Here is a 22,685-nt window from a genome sequence, read left to right on the forward strand (position 1 = left end):
GCTTGAACCCATCTGTAAAAGCTTTTTAGTAGTTTTCCTCCAATCCCTATCTCTTCAAGGAGGAGTCAATTTGCTTCAAAAGATAAATTTTTTTTTATGTTTTTATTTTATTTTTGAGAGGGAGACAGACAGACTGTGAGCAGAGGAGGGGCAGAGAGAGAGGGAGACGCAGAATCTGAAGCAGGCTCCAGGCTCCGATCTGTCAGCACAGAGCATGACGCGGGGCTCAAACACGAAGAATGTGAGATCATGACCTGAACCCGAAGTCAGACGCTTAACCGACTGAGCCACCCAGGAGCCCTGAGAGACAAAATATATTTTTATTTCAAGTAATATATTTAAATATAACTTATCTTATTTTTGGTTTTCTATAACTTAGAAAATGAAGTAGAACTAATTTGCTAAATAGGAGTTTTACAGCAGAAATTTTAGTGCTGCTTTTCCCTTTCTCTTTTACGTGGGGGTATCCTTTTAATGTAGTTGATAAGCCTCAATATAAAAAAAAATTCTCTACTCAAATTCCCAATCGTTCCATTATGGAAAGTCAAACTGGAAATGGAGAAAACAAATCAGCCTCAATACATAATGGCAAGACTTAGAAACTTGAGAATTAAAGGGACTGATTAGTTAATAATACTAAAAACTTCTATAAAATATTAACATCACTAAGAGAAAACAAAGCTTACCACGAAAAATTACTGAAGTGTGATTACAGTTTTTAAAAACGTATAATGTCTTTTAAAAGACTAAAAGAGAACATACTACAATATGACTAGTTCTCTTTCTACTATTATGTATTTCACCAGTTTTCTAAGTTAAATGATGCTATTTTTAGAAGAGTCAAAAACAATTCATAAAGAAGCACTGACTTCCTCCAAGCACATGGCAACCTAGTGAAGTCTACTGTGTTGGACAATAGTTTTATATACGGTCACCACACCCGACAAATTCTGTAACAGTATTATGCCATTTATAAGCCATTATGTGGTTTAAGATCCCGAGTTCTGGTTATTTCCAGTAAATCTGATGTAAGCCTGTAAAAATGTGTCTTCTTTTCTCATTGTGGTAGTAAAAATAAATTGGCCCAAATGCTACCCTTTTGTGTAACAAAAATTAACAGTTTTCGATTGTGAAAGATGGGTACAAGTGAAAATTATATTACTACAAAGGTTCACACAGCATTTTAGAAAAAAGAAAAATGTAGAAATTACTAGAAAAATAGTATTTTTTAAACTAAGAAAGATACTCTTATTTTCCTTAAGGAAAAATTTGTTTACTGGAAAGTGACCTTTCAGATTGAACAAAACTCACACAAATAGCTCCATATAAAGTTTCCTAAATGGCTATAGTAACAAATGACTGCCACTGAAGATAAAACTATTTTCATGAACCTTTATGCATAAATCTTCATGTCTAATTTCACATCTCTTAAGTGTAAATTCGAAGATCAAGCTGAAGATCCCCGAAATAACAGGAACATGGTTGGAGAACCGATGAGGATTTGTTGTAGTCCTCATTAGATTAGCTTCAGACATGAAGGAGCAGCAAAAATCTAATTATTGCTTATTCATCAATAAGAGATTCTGATTATTACTGCAGAGAGAAATAGGAATACTGCTAAACTGACTATAAGAAAATTAACTGCTGATCTACAGAAGTACAGCTTTCTCCATGCTGCTGGAGTGTGACGAGATCCACGCTATGGGTCTTCATCAAGGTGGTTTGTTTTCTTCTTTTGAAAGTTCAGACCACACAAACGCTTGAGGTGTGGAGGAGTAGACGGCATCCTTCTCATTGACATAAGCTTGTCTTGTTGAACTAGGTCTCGTTTTCTTTTCTGTATTAAAAACTTGAAGGTCTCAATTTAAAGTCTTCCCTTACCATCCCCAATCCCCACCAATTTCAAAGCTAAAATATGGACATTCTCTTTCTAGCATCTAAAATCCAAGTTCCTATGGAAAGAGGACTCTTTTCCTTCACTCAGTCTTTTCTTAAACAAACAGAAAGTTGTGTCCTACTTGCAGAGTAATTGCATGAATGTCTCAATTCTTATACTTATTAAGCCTCTTCTGTTTAATGAAAAAATAGAAAATAATCAGGCGCCGATATGGTGCAAGTTTTATCTTTCACAAAACATAAAGCATTTAATAAAGGCCACTAGAAAAACCGCCTCATATAAACTAGCAAAATAACTAAGGACAGAAAAACTGAAAGGACAGGTAAAAGATGATGGGGCTCTTATCTCTCTTGTGCGCATTACTCAGTAATTATTAACATTTCCTGACTCAATTCTTTCCTTCCTAATTTTAAACTAACATAGTCAACATGTACATCCTAGGCATAAATGGAACTCCCTCAACATTTATATTAATAAGATCAAAATTAATAAATGTCAAAAACTGGGCAAAATATTCTGATAGCAGCTATATCTGTGATCTCCAATATCTTCCTTTGAACATGATCATTAGTAGCCAGCCCTGGATGTGAGGAAAATCATGCACCACTGAGGCAGCATAAGAGCCAATAGACAAAAGGATGAATTACCATGGTGTTAAAACTGATTATATGGAAGAACTTATGTTATGGGACAACAATGATTAATAGCATTCTTAAAATCCCATACTTGCTGGTTAGAAATAACAAAGAACAAGTCCCAAACAAAACTTCTCAACATTTCCTTACGACTTAAATTGTTATTTTCTTTCAAGTTCAGAATGGATCAGAACTGCACTTTTCTCCAAGTAAGAAAGGTTAGACATGCTTCTACAGCTTCCTACTGCCACAACAGGACAACACAAAAATGTACTTTTAAGAAACAGAGGCTTTTACAGTTTGTTTAAGCAGAATTTGAGATGATGTTTTCCTAACAACTTTCCAAATCACAAAATACAACTTAAATAAAAAGCATGGCAACTGTATTCCCCCTTGAAGATACTATGCACACCAGGAAACCACCATTTAAAACTTCTATGGTGAATTCTTCAAGGGCAATAACCCTATCATAAGCTGTATTTCAAATATAGTGTCAAATATTCCAAAATGAATTTAGCTTTTCATAGAAGATGATCTAAATGACTAGATCCTAAAACAGACTTGTCAATTTTGGATAAAATTCAAATACAACATCTCTCTGAATGAACCAAAGGAAATCTGTATAAGAAAAGAAGTGAAGTCACTGAACACCAACTAAAACCAAACCTGAGTCTTGCCTTTCATCCCCAGGGTTAGCAACGGTCAGGAAGTGCACCCTAGATTAGTCAAGCACACTTGCTTATTACATTTCCACCATATCATCTCAAACATACAAATATATTTCTGAGGCTTCTGAACAAGACTGTAATGTAAGAGCTATTAATGAAGAGACAAAGGCCTTCTTAAAATGGCTAACGCTTCTTAAGGAATCACGACTTTAAAATCCCTGCCTCCTGAAGGAAAGACACACGACGACTTTAGATTACAAAGAGGAGGCCAATGGGGCCACGCGAGAAAATGCGAGAGAAAGAAGCCTGGTAATTGACTCATAGACATCAAGAAGCTCCAAACTCTTTGTTAAAGTTAAAAGATTTTTCTACTTCAATTTTTAAAAATTTTCTTCTATCATTTAACCAATAATATTGTCCCTATTAATCTACATGTATAACATAAAGGTCAACTGTATAGATATCAGTTATCTACACCCTAAGGATATCTTCTAAGTATTCAAAACAGTAAGCAGGAAAGTCACTAAGCGAGGCATTGACATGCTGAAATCTACATCTTTTGTATATGGTACTATGACCTCAATCAGAATACTGGTAAGTCTGTAATTCGTCAGTTAAATTTTAAAATAAAAAATTATTTTAGAAGTGTTTTTAGGTAGTAATCACTAGCTAAAACTCAAGTTACCTCACATTCCATCCGCAGTAATGCACCAAGTAAAGGACCTCTCCACCTTCGACATCAGAATCTTTAATACTAGCTTCATACATTTTTTGATTTTTCCCTCGTCCATACCGCACTTGGACTTTCATGCCTGGTGGATAGCATTCAAATTCCTCGTCCTCATCGTTGTCATCATCCTCTTCATCCTCTTCCTCCTCCTCCTCCTCCTCCTCCTCCTCTTCTGCTTCTTCATCATCTTCATCTTCTTCTTTATTCGTTTCATCTCTTGAAAGGTTTAAAAAATTGCAGTTAATAAAAGACACTTCATAAGCTTTTCAGTTCCAAACCACATAAATTGATAAAAATCGTGGCTGTGATTGCTCCGGGAACGGCAGGTTCCATGTGCATGAAATTCTGAGTTGCAATGTAACATTAAAAACTGAAACTGTATTAAGAGGACCATGGTTATAGAGAAATACATTTAGAGGAAATGAAGACTGAAAAATGCAATAAAAGAAAATTTCCAACAGCCATAAGAAGAGAAGTCGTATAAGAAACTATTAAGGTCAACCTTACAATTTTTTCATATTTTATTATGAAAGTGTTTTACACAGAAGTGTTGACAAAAACAAAAATCATTTACACCTCATAGCCATTTCCAGACTAAAAAGTATTTTTTATTCAAATATTTCCAGCCTTGGGGTGTTTAAAACAAAAACTTACTAGCCAGCAGCTAGTCTTATTGAGTTCAAAAGGTGTTCCAACCAGAATTTCAAATGTTATGCTAACTGTGATATGATAAACCTTTCATAGGAATATTTGACTAACTTCCCATCAATAGCACATCATTTTTTCTTTCTATTCTGCTAAACTTTGCTATAATGTCTGCTTTCTTTACCGCATATTTACTTAAAGTCTTTTACCAATTCTCTCAACTTGGAAGTTCCAATGAAATCAGTATACAAGAGGCCAAGTCCAAGTAATACGAAACTAAAAGTGCAATCATTCTAGAAGCAGCACTGCAACCATTTCAATCTTCTCAATGTTGTGCACTTTTTAAAACTGAGCATTCACATTCTTTTTATATTAGCCACAAATCCGTATTTAACAAGTTGGAGAAAATCTTCCAAACTCTAGATTTAGTTTTTTAAAAGACTTCAATGTGAAATGTGACTATATTTAGTCCCAAGTTTTTATCTGCTGTGCGGGATAAAAACCATGTCTATATTGATTACAACAGTTTTCTCTCAAAAAAAATCCATCACTTTAGAGCTGACAAATGAATCAAGATCATAAAACAGAAACCACATGACAAGTAATTAAGCTTTAAAAGTTAATGAATGTAATATTTATATAAAAGCCTTCTCCACCGATAATGTTTTATAATCTTATATGCGACCTATTTAGCAACAACTATTTTATCCTTCCTAATTATGCAATTATGTAAGCAAGAGAAACAATCTATAGTAATACAAGCAACACTAAAATGGTTTTTTATTTTCCTACCTCTATCCTTCTATATAGTGAGGCAGGAGGGATAAAGGGAAGCCTAAGAGCCTTATGAAATTAAGTGTAAGTTTATAAAAGTAACAAATGCATCAGTTTTCTCTGAAATACATCACAAAGGCTACAGAATCTCAAGAATTGTTTCTATTTTTAAAGACTCATTTATATTCAAATGAATAGGTACTTAAAAATTAAGACCTAAATAAAACCAGCTATAATCTGAGATAAAAAACTGGAACTCTATTATTAAAAATACATGAGCATGTCTGTAATGAAGAAATAATTATTAGTAAGGCTTAAATATCTAGGAAATTACCAGAGAGGGTATTATGGAGGATAAGCTATTATTAACAACCTTAAATAAATGTTTACATATATTTAAAAAATTAAAACACTTAAAGATGTTTTTTTGTAAAGACTATTCCTTGTTTAACTCATAAGCGTATCTCTGTGTACTGAGGAGAACAGAAAGTGTATTCAGTGGCCACAACAAAAGAAGAAATCTATTATGCACCAAAGTTATTGTTTACGGACCTCAGAATGATCATTATCAGAGGAAAGGGAGATACGGAATGAAAAGTCTAAGATTTTTTAAAAGAAAACAACTTCTAAATTGTGTCTTACATTACACAACACTCTGAACACAACTGGTAAATGCCAATAAGAGCAAGCACAATCCTACTTTAGTGCAGCCTGGGCAGTCTTTTATTTGATCTGGAATAAAACTCTAAAATACTCTGTATTAATAAAGCAATCAAAAATTTTAAATTTCACAAGGAGTATCAACCTCAGACACCAACCAAATGAAAACACTTAAATAATGTACTAAAGTATAAAGAAGCAAACAACACAACTGGTATCAGCCAAATGAAATATTCTGCTCCTTTCTCCAGTAATTCACTGGCAAAATCAAAGGTAAATGCACTACATCAGACAGAACATACAATGCCAACAATGATACCTTCTGGAAGTATAAAATGTAACCAGCATATAGATTTTTTTTAAATTAAGTTGATGTGTATCTCTCTCTCTCTGTCTCTCTCTCTCTCTCTCTCTCTCCCACACACACACACACACACACACACACGCACGCACACTTTGTTACTTATCTTCTAAAGAACTATATTTTGGGAAAACAAATGTATCAGTATTTTTCATCTGAATTCACAAATATCAAATTTTCCCGGTTTGATGCCACATTCCTTAAAATGGAGCAGATTAAAAAAAACAAAAACACTTTAACATATTAATACTTACTATGGGCCAGGCACTGAATAAGGCATTTTACCTAAATTAACTTGTTTAAACTCTTATACCTAGACTGTGAAAGAAGGACATCTCTAATTACTTAGAGAAAGTTTATATGTTAGAGAAATACATGTGATTCTTTATAACTACCAAATTTTCTACTGCACTTACCTAATAAAACTCAGAAATCAATCTTGGACATTCTGAACACATAATACTACCAAATTAGGGCTGTCAGGCTAGGAAAATTTCAGTTTGTGGTATGATACATTTATAAATATATGTAGTAAATTAAAAAGCTATATAGTTGAACTTTTAAAAACCTACAATATATAGTTTACACTATAAAATAAACTGAAATACCACCTTGAAAATTTAAGATAATTATTACTGACAGAGAAAACACAGGCTTATCACAATGCCTTCCACACAGCAGATATTCCAAAAATATATGCAGATTTAAAGATCAGAGTTTTAGACAAAAAGCTGAATCCTTACTAAGTTTCTTAGGAGTTGAAATAGTCTCCAGCAGCAGCAAGGAGTACTTGAAACATACACGTGCATACAGGACTATCACCAAGTATAATGAGGAAACACTTAGACCGTATTCATCTAAATCCAGGTTTCTCCTTCCATGTTTATCTGCATGCTGCAGCCAAAATTTCAGAGGACACTAAAATGATCAAGAGATTTTAGGCAAAAAGCTAAGTACTTACTAAGTTTCTTAATAGCTGAAATAATCACCAACAGCAGTAAGGTGTACTTGATATAGACATTTGCGCACAAAGAAATGTAACAAAGTATACTAAACAAACACCTTTCCCCTAAATTTGCAAAGCATGTTTTGCTTCCCTTCCCTGCCTATGTGCATGCTGTGGCCGAATTTCAGAAAAACACTGAAATGATCAAAAACATTTGGTTGTACTTATTTAAACGGACCATTAACAACGGGGATGTGTAGAGTTTTTTTTTTAAACCTCAGAGATAAGGTGTAGATGCCAAAGATCACCTACAAAATCCAGGGGTCCACTGGCAGTGCGTAAATTACATTGCTGAATAAATAGTTCATCATTCCAAACTGACCAAAATGAGGAATTACTACTGTCACAGTAAACACAATATAACAATTCTGGCCTTGTGAAAACTAATTATTAGCACTTTTCCATTCTTATTTTTTGCTTAAGAAATTAACGCAACTCTTAAAATCTAGAGCCAACATACCATCTATAAAACATTACAGAAAGCCATCTCCCCAAATTTCTATCATCTGGTTATTCAGTAGAGCTTAATGTAGTAGGAAATGCTTTTTTGCTAGCTCACAATTTCATAAATTTCCATGATGAGAGCAAGAAGAATGGATCAAAAACATGACATTTTGCTACAAATCTGCATTAGCAGGGTCTCTGAAGGAGGCAAATGGTACTTACATCTAAATGCAAATCACTCGATTACTCTATATTTTGTCAAATTTAGCTTCAAACACACACTCACATACAAAGAGTAAATTACAAGAATTCATTCAGCCAAAAAATGCATCTTAACCAAAAACAAATTTCTTACCCAGATTTGGCTTTTTCTTCTTCAGCTTCTACCTTTATGCTGAGGGATTCATCTACCCCAGGTGTCTCCTCATCTTTGTCTTCCGGATTCTCATTTTCTTCTGTTTTTTTCATGCTAACTTCCTTTTCCTGGTCAGACTGTGTAGGTATAGATTCTAAAACATTCTTTTTACTTCCCTAGAAAAAAATCAGAGGAACTAAACCAACAAAAGTAAAAACTGTCAACCTAATTCCATGATCTAACTGTTAGCAAAAGGTGGTACCAACCAATACTAATATTGAGAAACGCATGAGCTATTTTAAGAAACTCCTGCCATTCCTAACACACTAAGCAAAAATAGCTAACAACTATTTTAAATACAAAAATACCCCTTAATGAGGAAAATGCTCAAAAAATAAAGTATAACATTTTACAACAAGTTAACCATGGAAACTTTACAGATGATGTAGACAATGTACCAAAGAAGGTACAGAACTATTAACAGTATCTGATTTACCAGAGAGGGTTTAATATTTTCCTTTCTTTCAATATCATCATCAGTAGGCTTTTCTTCTTCTGGTATTCTATTCTCCTCTTCTTCAATCTTTATTTCTTTGATTTCTGGTTCATTTTCCTCCTTAACTTTCATTTCTTTTACATTGTCACACTCCTTACATGGCTTGTTAGCAACCTTCTCTGGCAATGCCATCTGAAATTCAATATTGGCCGACCTACAGTACTCCTCAAAACCATACAAATATCTGCAAACACGAAGAGAAATTACATTTGGAAAAACATTTCAAAATATTACTATAGAGTGGTGGTTGTTCAAATGTGTTTAAGTTCTCAAATACTGAGTCATATTAATATTGTAACTTATTCTAGGTTAGTTCTTTCCAATCTCTTAAACCCAAATAGAAACATTTTTCAAAAAAAGTCACTAAAAAAAACTATGCTGAAAGTAAAAAGATACTACCTTAACTATAGTAACTGTAACAAGAATAGCTATTAAAAGTATTAGTAACAGCATCAATTTTTTGAGCACTTCTTTTTAAGTTTATTTAGAGGGAGAGAGAAAGAGAGAGAGACAATGAATGAATGAATCACAAGCAGGCTCCATGCCATCCAGCACAGAGCCCAACATGGGGCTCGACCTCAAGAATCATGAGATCATGACCCGAGTCAAAATCAAGAGTCAGATGCTCAACCGACTGAGCCGGCCAGGCGCTCCAAGAGCGCTTCTGCTATGCACTAGCCCTCTTAGTTCATGTGACATCTCATTTAATCATCAGAGTAATCCTATGAGGCAAGTACTATTATCCCATTTTACAAATGAGGAAACTGAAGCTTAAGAGAACAAATACATGGTCCAAGGGGCACAAAAGCTAGTAACTGGCAAGACCAGGATCCAATTCTTGATATTAACACGTTAAAAAGAGGTTTTTAACCTATACACCATACTTTCCAAATTTACTTGGCCATAAAAACTTTCTTTACAGAATATCTCATAGATCTAATATTCATAGAAAATACTGTAGAACACACTAGTATAGAATGATTACTCTAGTAAAAATTCCTGATTTCTTCTTAGAAGAAATATTAGCCTCAGTTATACAGTCAACCCTAACCTACTTTCTAGCTAAAATATTGACTGTCGGTACATAAGTACACTGACTTACTTTTTATAAGCACATTTAACGTTGTATCCCGCAGCCGAATTTAAAACAGGGATTCCAAGATCCTGGTAAACTTGTTTCCAAACAGCTCCACTTTCAATCTAGCAGACAAAGTAAAATGAAAACTACCAAATTAAAAGGTGAGACTATAATAAAATTTTGATTAACGTAACATACAGAAATATGTTTATATGTACTGGTTTTAGTTCCAAAGGAATGAAAAATGTCTAGCTTAATAAATTGTAAATAAAAAAATTTGGTTTAGAAAAATCTTTTAAAGTAAATTTTAGTATTCTAACAAATTTCAGAAAATTACAAATGTTGAAATATTAGACCACTTGATTTTTAAATTAACACTGATATAGTAAATAAGAAAACATTCAGGTTTCTAAATCAAAATTTATAATGAAGAGACACAGATAAAATGTTTTAAGTAATGTATTTGTTCCGATAAAACTTGTAAGTTTAATAAATCAAAGTAGTTCTAAGGATCTTAGTAAAGTATTTTACTCTACAGAATACTCCTCCCACAGAAAAATCTTAATTTGATACACACCATACATCATGACAACCTTAAGATAATTTCCTCAGTTCAACAAAGATTTTTCTGCATGTTTCTGTGTGTGTGTGTATGTATTTCGGACACAATGGAAGAGATTAAGCACGTAAAGAATATTAAGAGATCCCTACTTTCAAGGACCTTAAAGTGTAGTGGAAAAGAGACCTAGGAAGAACTTCTACTACAATGGTTGTGCTGGGACTCAGACATACATCGGTCGTTTATAAAAGTTTGACAAACTTCACAGTAAATCAGGAAACTCATTTGAAAACCTCTTTAATTAAATTTAAATTTGGCTGAGGAAGCTAGCTGTTTTGTTTTCAAACTTGTGCTTTCCATCGTCTTTTCCTTCTACTACTTGGTTTTTTTAGTAAACAATTTTAGGTAATTTTTAAATAAGAAAACATGTATGAAAAACATGTTCACTTTTGACAGTAATACTTACATTATCAAATCCTCCAAGCTTGTGTACAAGTCTGAATAACTTAAAGAGGTTCAAATTTCGATATCCAAGTACAGGCCGTTTGTTAATAGGTGTGCCTATTAAAGAAAACACAAAATATATTATAGCCATGCTACATTTTTTGTTTATAATTACAAGAGATTCAGATATTACCACTGAATATATATAGGGTAAGGTATGTACATGAGAAAAAAATCCCTTGTTAATCAAAAACATGTCTCCTACTTAAGTCCATTTCATTTTTAAAAATTTCTCATATAAGATTTTTGAAACCTTACATGATTTCACTCCATTTTCATTTCCTTGATGAGCAAAGAATAAATAACAAATAAACCAAAAGTAAAATAAAATATCAACCAAAGAATATTTTTAAGTTTTTAAAATTTACTTTGAGCGAGAAAGCATACTCATGAACAGGGGAGGGGCAAAAAGAAAGGGAGAGAGAGAATCTCAAGCACCGTCAATGCAGAGCCCAGTGTGGGGTTAAGATCTCACCAACTGTGAGTTCATGACCTGAGCCAAAATCAAGAGTCAGACACTCAACCAATAGAGCCAGCCAAGCACCCTTTCACTTTTTGTTTGTCTCCTACAAAAGCCTAAGAAATTGCCTCCCTTCTTAGGCCAAGCCTCCACTCATATAAAAAACAAAAAACAAAACAAAACAAAAAAACAGAGAAAGCGAAGACATTTTATATCAACATCAAACAATAAAGATAACTAAACTATGGCAGCCACTATACTTATGAGAGCAAAATACAGAGCCAACTTCTACTAATCAGGAACACAAATGAGGATTTAAAAAATATTAATCCCCCCCAAGTAATTCCCAGAGTACAGTGTCACTTCCAAATATTATTCATTCATTTTGTCCTTCTTCTCAAGCTAGAAAACTTTCTGCCTCTCGCCACTTCCTTACTAGCGTCTTCCCAGGAAAGGACATACTATACTCTGAATAGCAGAAAAGCAAGAGAGTGACAAGGCCACAGTTAACAGAGGACAAGTTCACTACCAAAAACTAACAGTCAACATCCCTTTCTCTTTCCCTCGATTCTTGTATTTCTTTAACAACATCAGGCAGATTCAAAAGGCTAAGCCAAGGCTCACCCTGAGACTCTACCACCTTTCTCTATGTCTAAGTCTCTTTGGATGGTTTAGTTCTCTGTTTCTTTCTATGTGGCTGGGTCACAAGAAGACTTGTGTCCTATCTTGGAGTATGGGATCTCCCTCACTCCCTCTCTCACTCCCAACCACACATACACAATCACATTACATATACATCCAAGGTGTATCAAATAGCGATTCTAGAGAGGAAGGCTTTTTCCTAGAGGCATCCATGTAAGTGCAAATAAAATAGTACTGTCATTCCCATTCTGCTACTGCTGCCTAGTATTAAGAGTTCCTCGGGAACCCATGGATGGATGCGCAGATAGCAGGACAGAATACAGGCCATACGGGTCCCTGGCCATAATATCCATCAAAATACTGTCAAATTCCTCATTCCGTGTACTATATGCCAGGTACTATGCCAGGTGCTGGTGATGCTGGCAGTCAGTAAGATAGTCATGAATACTAGTAGCATAAAGCTTAATGAACACAATTCTTATTTTTAAGGTACTAATTATCTATGTGATAACGATAATCATTTAAAAAAACTCACCTCTATCCTCCATAAACTTGTACAACTGCTGAAGAAAGTTCTCCCTTTCTTCTGGAAATGGTTCTATTTCTTCCTAATTTCAGTCACAGAAGAACATAACATTATTTTCCTCAATTAGGCATTTTAGTAATACAAGATTTCTTACCAAGAGCAAAGACTAATATTCACTAAAATATTTCAAAGGCTTTTTACCAGATAAAAATTACTTCTTAACACTAAGCGTTCAAAACCAGGGAAGTCTAGACATTTTATGCTTTCCAAAGGAATATGCCTTACAAGTTATCTCAACAGTGATAATCGCAAATGTAAATTCTCACATAAGAAATAAGACTAGCACGATGGTTCATGAGCTTTTTACCATATCAGAGATCTACTCTTTAAATCAGGGCCACAGGCTCAAGATGACCTCCTCTCACTTATATTAAATTGGGTAAGGGTTTCACATCAAAACAAAACTATACATGTGTGGGTCCCCTTAGCTGTAACTCCAAGTGTCCTTCATTATATACAGCCCCACTGTGTAGCACTTCAAGCTTATAAAATCAGTAAAGTGGGGAACAAACTTGATCTACAATACCTGAAGATTCAGACTTAGGGAAATCTTCAAGTAATAAAATAGTTCCCCGATTTATCAATTACAAGGGAGGGACTAGCTTCTTGCTGCTGTGGCCAGGGGCTGTGGCAGTAGGGAGCTGGTCCTGAAGCGACCTGCAAGGAGCAGGGTAGTAGGTGAGATGGAGGAACTCATCAATTCAGTGACTATCATCCATTCAACAAACCATTTAGCGAGCACCAGGAAGTGTAGGCACTGTGCTGGGTGCTGAATCAAATAAAAGAAAAATAAGCGATGGAGCCTACCACTAGAGCACATGATCAGGAGTAACTGCAGAGAGAGCGATTCCAAATATACATCTAGGAAGTACAGTCACTCTGGCTGAAACCAATGTATTTCTGACAGTAAAATTCCAGAGCACAGTTTTCAACTGAGAGTCTAAATAAATCTAAATATATCATTTTAATTTTAAAAATCCTGTGTCTAATGCCATTGTTTTGACATATGCCTATCTGAAAAGCCAGCAGAGCAAAGGAAGGCAAGTTAAAAACAAGAAACAAAATCCAGGCTGATGAACTATTAGGTTTGCTAGTTGACAAGAGAAGAATAAATGGCAATTATTAATTTGTTTATATAAAAATCTACACTTTTCCATTTCAATGTGGTCCACAGAAGGTGGGTTTTGTAAGGCAGTCATATATAAATCTAAGGAAATCTACTTTCTAGATATTATCTGAAATGCCCCCTGATACAATATTTGACTTTCTTAAACTACCAAATTTATTCCTGTCACAAAAATTTAGTGAAATTTGTATTTAACTTAAAAGATGTTTAAACTGGAAACCAGATTTGCTTTTACAAAAAATTTCTAAAACACAAATCTAAGCAATAAAAATTTTAGTAACTAATATTTTTTGATCATCATTTATTTACAAGTTATACATTATGCGACACTGAGCAGAGGGTAAGTAACACAGGGCCCCAAACCCAAGGAGCTTACAGGGGAGAAAACTGACAGTGAGTGTGTGCGTGTGCATGCGCGTAAATGATAAAAACATGCACAAGGAAAGATAGCAGTTTAGCAAATGGAGCTACTTCCCTCTTAGTTTCTCCAGTTCACATAGTTTCACCACTTTCCTGAGTTAAAGGAGGTGATGTTTCCCAGGTTTCCCTTTACAGAGGTGTCCTGTTAGTAGGGTTTTGAAAACGGAACAGGAGTTTGCCAGGGGAATGGAAGGGAAGAGCACTGTAGGCAGAGGTACTGGTATGTGTACAGACTGAGTAGAAGCAAGGTATGTAACCTAATATTGCCACAGCAGCAAGTTCCAAGGGGCAAGGCATACCAAGAGAAGTGGTAAAAAGGCAGGGCTGGATTGTAAAAGAAGTTCTGTAAGTGAAGCTTGACTTTTAGGGTGCTAAGAAGCTACTGGAGAGGTTTTAAGCAAAGGACTGCTTACGCGTTTTAGCATTTTAAACAAAAAGGGGGAAGGGGAGAAGACTGAAGCCGAGAAACTTTTACACTCCACACTGTCATTATAGATGACTAGATCATAAAACATAAACTCTAAAAAAAAAAATCTTATTTCATGAATCTTTGTTTATCATAATAGAATTTCAAAACTTACCTAAAATATTACATATTGAGATTAACTTACTTAGTTTCCTGAAAACATTTCATTCCTACTCACTTCAAGGTCAAATATACAGCCTTCACTATCTGCACCATTCACCAGTAACTTTTATGAAATCGTTCAACAAACCACCAAAGACTACAATGGTACAATGTCACTAGTAATACCACGAACACTTTTGTTGGCACTTATCACTACTAGACCTAAAGTATCAGTTATAATAAAATCTAAAACTCTACCTCCCTGATCCAAATAAATTCACAGTTGACTTATTTATGATCTAATTATAACTATCCACTCTTTTGTTAGATGTAATTTTTTAACATTCTCTGAATCAAAGAGATATTAATCCTTTTTTGCTGATCATTCTTTTAATACTAGCTAGAAGATGTATTTTCTACTTCTCTAGGTATTTGAATAAAATGTGTAGTTGAAAACACTATATGAGTTGACAGTGGTCTACACAATGATGAAAAGTACACGAAAGTAGAGCTTTGCTACATTAGGTGGGTATTTCCCCTATTATGTCAATAAGCCAAAAGCACAGCATGATTAAGAAACATTTTCGAGGTTACTGAAATAACTATATTTAGTATTTCCAACTTCACAAGACTATATTTCTATTTTAAGTAAGCAAGTAAACTATCTGGTTATGGTGGGTATCACAAGTAGTTTTATAATGAAATGTCTCTAATGCTAAGAATACTTAATTTTTTGAGGACTTTATTCCAAATCCTAACTCACAGAGGAAACCCAAGTGTTTCTTTAAATTTGAAGACATCCACTGTTTTTACTTACCTCCTCTTCACTGCTATTATCCTCCTTTTCTTTTTCATCATCTTCCTCCTCCTCTTCTTCCTCTGCTTCACTGCTAGAACTATCTTCTTTCAGTTCAGTCTTCCAGTTAGCAGGAATAGTTCTACTTTTGTGAAATTCAAGTGCCTGATCAAAGGCTGGAAAGAGGACCATAAACTATGTGAACTGGAGAAAATAAGACAACTGATTTGTGTAATAATATATTAAACACTATTAAAAAAAATTAAAACTACCGTGCTAATGCCCCTGACATTTGTGAAATGTTTGCTATGTGCCAGGCACTGTGCACTGTGGTAACTCAACCATCCTAAGCATCAGGCACCCATTTTATAGATGGCAAACCACTGCTACTGAAGGTGACTTAGGTTCAAACAATACAAAGGAAATTCTTTTACACAAATTTGAAACATGCCTAGTAAAAACAACTTGAGGACTGGTAGATTTCTGATCATGTGTCCAACAAACGACTATGAGTCAGCATCATACATCAAGCACAGAGCCACTGTAATGAACAGACAATAGCTGAAGCTATACTCTAAATACATTAGCTTTGTTTCTAGTTAAACCAGAATTACAATCAAAGTAATAATTAGCTTAAACTAAAATTAGCTATATATAGTTATTTTCAGTTTATAATACATGGAAATAAACTTTAAACCACAAATTCTTAGTTATTTTTAACCAGTCTACTACATAGCATACTATTAGATTTGATGAACATGGGTGAAAGGAAAATACAGTTATTTACAAAACCAAAGAAGAAGTAAAAAATGCAATTATGGTATATTCCTCAATAAAATATAGCTGTTATGAGAAATGCCAAATCAGAATTACTTTTGATTTCTGTTTCTACCATCCTTAAGAACTAATATTTTATTTACTAGGCAAAAGCAAGGCTATAGTAATTGGCTGATAATCTAGTTCTTTCCCATTTTTTGATTTCTGACCCCTGATTATCAGCTTAGAAAGAAAATGAAACTGTACAGTAACAAAAGACACATGGGTTTACAAAAGTATAATTCATGTAGAACCAACTATAACTTCAAAGACAGAACCATAAAAAATATATTATTTATTTATTAATTAATATTTATTGATTTTTGAGAGAGAGAGACAGACAGCATGTGAGCAGGGGAGGGGCAGAGAGAGGGAAGGAGACACAGACTCTGAAGCAGGCTTCAGGGTCTAAGGTGTCAGCACAGAATTCGACACAGGGCTCAAACTCATGAACCCTGAGATCGTGACCTGAGCCGAAATTGGACGCTTAACCAACTGAGCCACCCAGACGCCCCAAAAAAATATTTCTTAAGGAGCAAAAAAAAAATTTTGATCTTCAAAAACACTTCAGCAGTTGTTAAATTTACCATACACTATTCCAAGATTATCCTTACCTTGTTTTAATATAGCATCAGGCTTTGGTGCAGTGTCACTAGTAATTTCATGGACATCCTTTCTTGGTACTGAAGTACTACATTAGTGTTTTTTTTTTTTTTATTTTAAAGGGGAAAAAAGCCACAAAAACATAACAGAAATTAAGAGTTGAATTACACACCACAGAAAGATGTTAAAAATATGAAGACATTAACATTTACAATGAAAGTGACTGCAATTCCCAAATAAAATCCTAGGCAGAATGCTGAAATAGATCATCAGCTACAGAAGGACCCCACCTTGAGAGGTGTTACACAAACAAGATATTCTCCAATATCAAAGAGTCCCTGGTTAAATGTAATACTGCAAATAGGGAGGCTAATGAAAATAATAGTAAATGAAAATAGTTGGATAGCAGGATCAATCCAATTAAAAAGAAGTCATATAGTAAGAATTTGCCATTGTCTGGGAATAATCACAAGAAATTACTAAATTTAAGATTGGAATAAAATATACTTGTTTATAAATGTTCTTTTAAAGATTGTTTTCAAACTGGACTCTAGGCTCACAAGCAAACTTCTAATATATAACGTAAAAGTCTTTTATGGAACTCCACAGCCATAAGAAGGGAGGGAGTCAGGTGCAAGCAACTGGGAGAATTTCTATCATATGTATCACATACATCTCCTATTTTACAATCATAAACCATCAGTCAGTACCATTTAGCTCCTCTGCATTTGGTTTGTATCAGTCAATCTGCAAAAGCTGTAAAACTCTTTCCAAATACATTTTTCAGCCTGCCTATTTTTAATTTTTAATTTTAAAAATTTCAAATACATACAAAAGAGGATAGAATAGCGCAATGAACCGCCATATATCCATTATTCAACTACAATAATCATAAAGTTATAGTCACTCTTTCACTTATACCCCTAACCTACTTCCTCCCACCCCATGTGGGTTACTTAGAAGCAAATGCCAGATATTACATAATTTGATTTATGATACAATTCATATAAGCTTTAAAAGAAAATTCTTTTTAAAAATCATAATCAATACCATTACTACACATTTAAAAATTAACAATACATTCCTAATACCATCAAACCAGTATTCAATTTCAATATTCAAATTCCTGACTACCTCCATTTTATTAAAGTGGATTTCATAAATTGTTTTTAAAAGTCACTTTTCAGAACCTGAAAACCCAAACACCAATTTTAAAATGTGATGGTCCTTTTAAGGTATAAACACAGAATAAGGCAAAGCATAAAATACATGACTTTTCAAGTCACATAATTCTATAAAAAAAACAACAACAACAAAGAAACAGAAATTCCTAAGTCAGTTCCAAACAAATTCTATAGGAAAAATCACTTGAACACTCAGCATATGCTTGTAGTGACCCATTTTAGTCCTCAGTCTCCTATACAAGTTGAATGTTACACAACAGGCATCAGTCTAACTTTCAGACCTAAAAATATTAGGGCCCAATTAAGTATTCCAAAACAGTAAATACATCAATAAATACAGCCATTAGGCATTAGATACCATAGATATATCTAAATGTGCCTGAACAAATCACCAGCTACTATATTATACAGGCAAATACTGACAAACTGGGCGTTTAGAAAAAACGGAAATGAACAAGTAAGGCAAGCTGTAAGACCACTTAAATGATAATGTGAAAAACGATCATACTTCCAAACATTCTGTCTGATGAAAAGTAAAAGCATAACGTCATTGGAAATAATTATCATTTACTATCCTAACTTGGAAAAACTGCATATTTTTCACTTCTAGTAAATTATACTTACAATTTGCCATCTTTGAAAGATCGAACAAGAATATTGTCTTTTTTCACAGCAATTTCATCACTACAATCAGGACAAACCACCTTTAAAAAAAAGTGTAAACTGTTAAAACTAAAAGCACATTTACAGTTATGTACCAACTATTTAAATTCTTTTAAAAGGTAGTTTCAGCTTAAAGCTTAAAAACTAATTTTAGTTTGTAGGATAAACAGGTACACATGTGGGAATACACACGAGTGATTTTAAATTTATGTCCTATATCCATCTAGCTCTCTGGATTCCCCACATTGCTTCTGGCACCAGCTTGGTGTTGAAAGCAGAAGCATGGCCATGGCTAGACTGAAGCTGTGGACCAAGTTCTAGGCAGAAATAGAACACTGAAATGAAAGTGGAGGCTGGGGTGGAAAAAAGAGCTAAAGCCAGAGCCTTCACAGAGGGTCTGCAGCATGGCTAGGAGAACAGAGACCAAAATGGGAGCAGGTATCAGAACTTCCATCAGAGCAGTCTCTAACTTAAAAAAGATAGAGATGAGGTTTGGCTTATTACTTATATTTAAGTATATATAACAGGGACTAAACTTTCTTCTGAATGCTACCCACTTTAAAAAGTAAATATTTTAAAGAAGACACCTTTCTGGAGGCTGCATAAGATTTATTACTAACAAGAGAATACTGACTTTAGTTGGAGTGGCCTCCACTGCTATTTAAAGTGGGGTTAAAGCATTCCTTCCCAAAGACTAATGTAAGATGCCTATAAACTTTTAGTATTTTAATTCCAAGACAGCCCACTATGTATACCAAGAACAATGAAAAATGGGCTAAGTACATATGACAGGTTTAAGGATGGTATTCATTAGCTCTGAAAAATGACAATGGTATATAAAAGGCATGTATTCTCACCACAGGTCAGAAAGGAGCTAGAAACAGGGAAGTTCTAATTCCATCTTCAAAAAGTTAGTTCACATTTTCCATAATGACAACTGCATTGCACGAGTCATTCCTTACATGTTGATGGCACTGTGGATGAACTCACTGATGGAAGTCTGCAATATGGGGTGCCTGGGGGGCTCAGCTGATTAAGCATCTGACTTCAGCTCATGGCATGGTATCACAGTTCATGAGTTCGAGCCCCAGGTCAGGCTCTGTGCTGACAGCTCAGAGCTTGGAGCCTGCTCCCACTCTCTCTGCCCTACCCAGTTTGTACTCTTTCGCCGTCAAAAAATAAACATTAAAAAATTTTGGAAAAAAAATTAACTTTGGGGGTGTCTGGCTGGCTCAGTTAAAGGAGCAAGTGAGGGGCGCCTGGGTGGCTCAGTCGGTTAAGCCTCCGACTTCAGCTCAGGTCAGATCTCACGTTCGTGGGTTCGAGCCCCGCATCAGGCTCTGTGCTGACAGCTGGCTCAGAGCCTGGAGCCTGCTTCTGGTTCTGTGTCTCCTTCTCTCTCTGCCCCTCCCCCTCGCGTGCTCTGTCTCTCTCTGTATCAAAAATAAATAAAACATTAAAAAAAAAAAAAAGGAAAAAAAAAAGGAGCAAGTGAGCCTTGATCTCAGGGTTGTGAGTTTAAGCCCCATATGGGGCATAAAGATTACCTAAATAAATCAACTCTTAAAAAAAAAATCAAATTAAATCATTAATTTTAAAATTAAATTAAATTTAAAAATTATTTTGAAAGAGACAAAGCAACTCCAATCATCCAGGTGAGAGGTGATGACTGGCTGCAGAGTGCGGTCAAAGGCAAATTAAAGGACAGAGAACTATCAGAGATGGTTAGGGAAGCGAAGAGGTGAGCAAGCAGAGGGATGCTCAGAGTTCTGTCTTGTGCAAATGTCTTGTGCAAGTTTGAACAGAGGGAGGAGAGAATACATTAGTCTTAAACTTACTAAGTTTTGAGGTAGCTAAAGGGCATCCAAATGGAGACACTAAACAGAGAGATACCCAAGTCTAGAGCTCACAATGGAAGTCTGAACTGTGATATAAACTTGGGAGTCAAAAGCCTAAATATCAGGAGTCTTAAACTTAGGCCTAAAACTATGAATAAAATCTACCTTTTTTTCATCATGGTTTCTGCAGTCCTCCACTTGGCCAACTGACCTACTGAAGGAATCACTTTCTCATGGGTTTCAAAAATTACATATATGATAGCTTTGGCCAGTGCTGCAGACAGAGCATGAGAGGGGGAGGGGCAGAGAGAGAAGGAGACACAGAACCAGAAGCAGGTTCCAGGCTCTGAGCCAGCTGTCAGCACAGAGCCTGACGTGGGGCTCGAACGCACGAACGTGAGATCTGACCTGAGCCGAAGCCGGAGGCTTAACTGACTGAGCCACCCAGGCGCCCCAAAAACTTTTTTTTTTAATGTTTATTTATTTTTGAGAGAAAAAAAGACAGAGCATGAGCAGGGGAAGAGGAGAGACAGAGGGAGATGCAGAATTTGAAGCAGGCTCCAGGCTCTGAGCCGTCAGCACAGAGTCTGACACGGGGCTTGAACCCACAAACTGCTAGACCGTGACCTGAGCCAAAGTCAGACGCTTAACTGACTGAGCCACCCAAGTGCCACCAAAACTGGTTTTTTTTTAAAACAAGTTTTCAGGGGGTGCCTGGGTGGCTTAGTCGGTGAAGCATCCAACTCTTGATTTTCAGCTCAGGTCATGATCTCAGTTCGTGGGACGCAAGCCCCACCACCACCTCTGAGCTGATAGCGTGGAGCCTGCTTGGGATTCTCTCCCACCTTTCTCTTTGCCCCTCCCCGGCTCATGCACCCACACACTCTCTCAAAAGAAAAAAATAAACAAACATTAAAAAAAAAAAAGAAAACATGTTTTCAGGGGCACCTGGGTGGCTCAGTCGGTGGGTTAAACATCAGACTTGATTTTTGGCTCAAGTCATGATCTCACTGTTCGTGAGATACAGCCCTGTATTGGGTTCTCCATTGACAGCATGAAGCCCACTTGGGATGCTCTCTTTCCCTCTCTCTCCACTCCTCCGTCCCCTTCTCTCAAAATAAATAAATAAACATAAAAAAAAGAAAAAAAAACATGTTTTCAAAAAAAATTCTTACAAAGAATGTTAGTGCTTAAGGAAAAAAGAAATGATCTCATACACTGACACTTAAGTTTTCAGCTTATCATTAGCCAACTTACTTAGCCTTTCCAACTCAAGTTTTCTTATCACTAAGTGAGGATAAATAATAATGATAATAATAATACATGCCTCATACTCCTTGTAAAGATCTTAGCACAGTCCCTGAATACAGCAGGTATGCAATAAATACTAGATGGACAGATGGATACATGCAAAGGTACAAAGGTATCATAAAGTATTTATATTTATCAAAATAAATAATTTAGTTTTAGTTATAACAATGTAAGTTTTAACTGAAAGAGGTGGCGTTTACTGGGCAATTATTTTGTGCAAAGCACTGAAATAAGCTCAGGATAAAGAATATAAAACATGTTCATTTAAAAGGATGATAAACAGACAATTTTAGGTAATAGTAGAAAAAAAGTCTCTTCTTCTGCAATCTTCTGCCATGATGAATTTAGGAGTTTCAAAAATTTGCATTATGACTTTTCTACCCAAAATAGAAAGAGGGATATAATGAACTCCCATACACCGAGCTTCTAAAATTACCAAAATTTAGCCTTTCTTGGATGACTTCAAGAATTCTTGGTGCTCAAAGACAATTTTGAGAGTAATCTTTGTGTACACTAAACGATGCTAAAACCATTTCCCTACTTTGTACCTGGGAAAAATACTAAGATTATCAGTTGTCCTTTTCATGAACTCAAAGAGTTGAAAATTAACCTCTTTATACTAAAGTTACTCACCAATGCAGGAAACCATAGTGCTTTCTTTTTATCCAAACTAACGTAATCTACACATACAACTTTTCCTAGTAGCTCATCAATCTGCTTCCTATCATCCTCATCTTCATCACTGGAGGATGAAGAAGACTCTTCCTCTGGTCTAGGAAAAGAAAAAAAATAAATAAAAT

At 35.1% G+C, this 22,685-nt stretch overlaps 1 protein-coding gene across 7 annotated transcripts in view; it reads right to left on the reverse strand.

Annotated features, from left to right (window-relative positions):
* ARID4B (AT-rich interaction domain 4B) overlaps positions 1–22,685 on the reverse strand; it is a 147,295-nt gene that overhangs the window by 37,230 nt on the left and 87,380 nt on the right. For 5 of the 7 annotated variants that reach the window (XM_029931524.1, XM_029931498.1, XM_029931495.1 and 2 more), the window contains exons 8-17: positions 22,519–22,657; positions 18,698–18,777; positions 16,901–16,977; positions 15,492–15,646; positions 12,510–12,582; positions 10,835–10,929; positions 9,834–9,931; positions 8,672–8,915; positions 8,176–8,351; positions 3,886–4,146 (exon numbers count right to left, since the gene is read on the reverse strand). In XM_029931524.1, the coding sequence (XP_029787384.1) occupies positions 3,886–4,146; positions 8,176–8,351; positions 8,672–8,915; positions 9,834–9,931; positions 10,835–10,929; positions 12,510–12,582; positions 15,492–15,646; positions 16,901–16,977; positions 18,698–18,777; positions 22,519–22,657 (1,398 nt within the window). The remainder of the gene's footprint in view (positions 1–3,885; positions 4,147–8,175; positions 8,352–8,671; positions 8,916–9,833; positions 9,932–10,834; positions 10,930–12,509; positions 12,583–15,491; positions 15,647–16,900; positions 16,978–18,697; positions 18,778–22,518; positions 22,658–22,685) is intronic. The other 2 variants (XM_029931502.1, XM_029931506.1) reach the window with 2 other exon arrangements.

This window comes from Suricata suricatta, chromosome 2 (assembly GCF_006229205.1).
Source record: "Suricata suricatta isolate VVHF042 chromosome 2, meerkat_22Aug2017_6uvM2_HiC, whole genome shotgun sequence".
Taxonomy (NCBI): Eukaryota; Metazoa; Chordata; class Mammalia; order Carnivora; family Herpestidae; genus Suricata; species Suricata suricatta.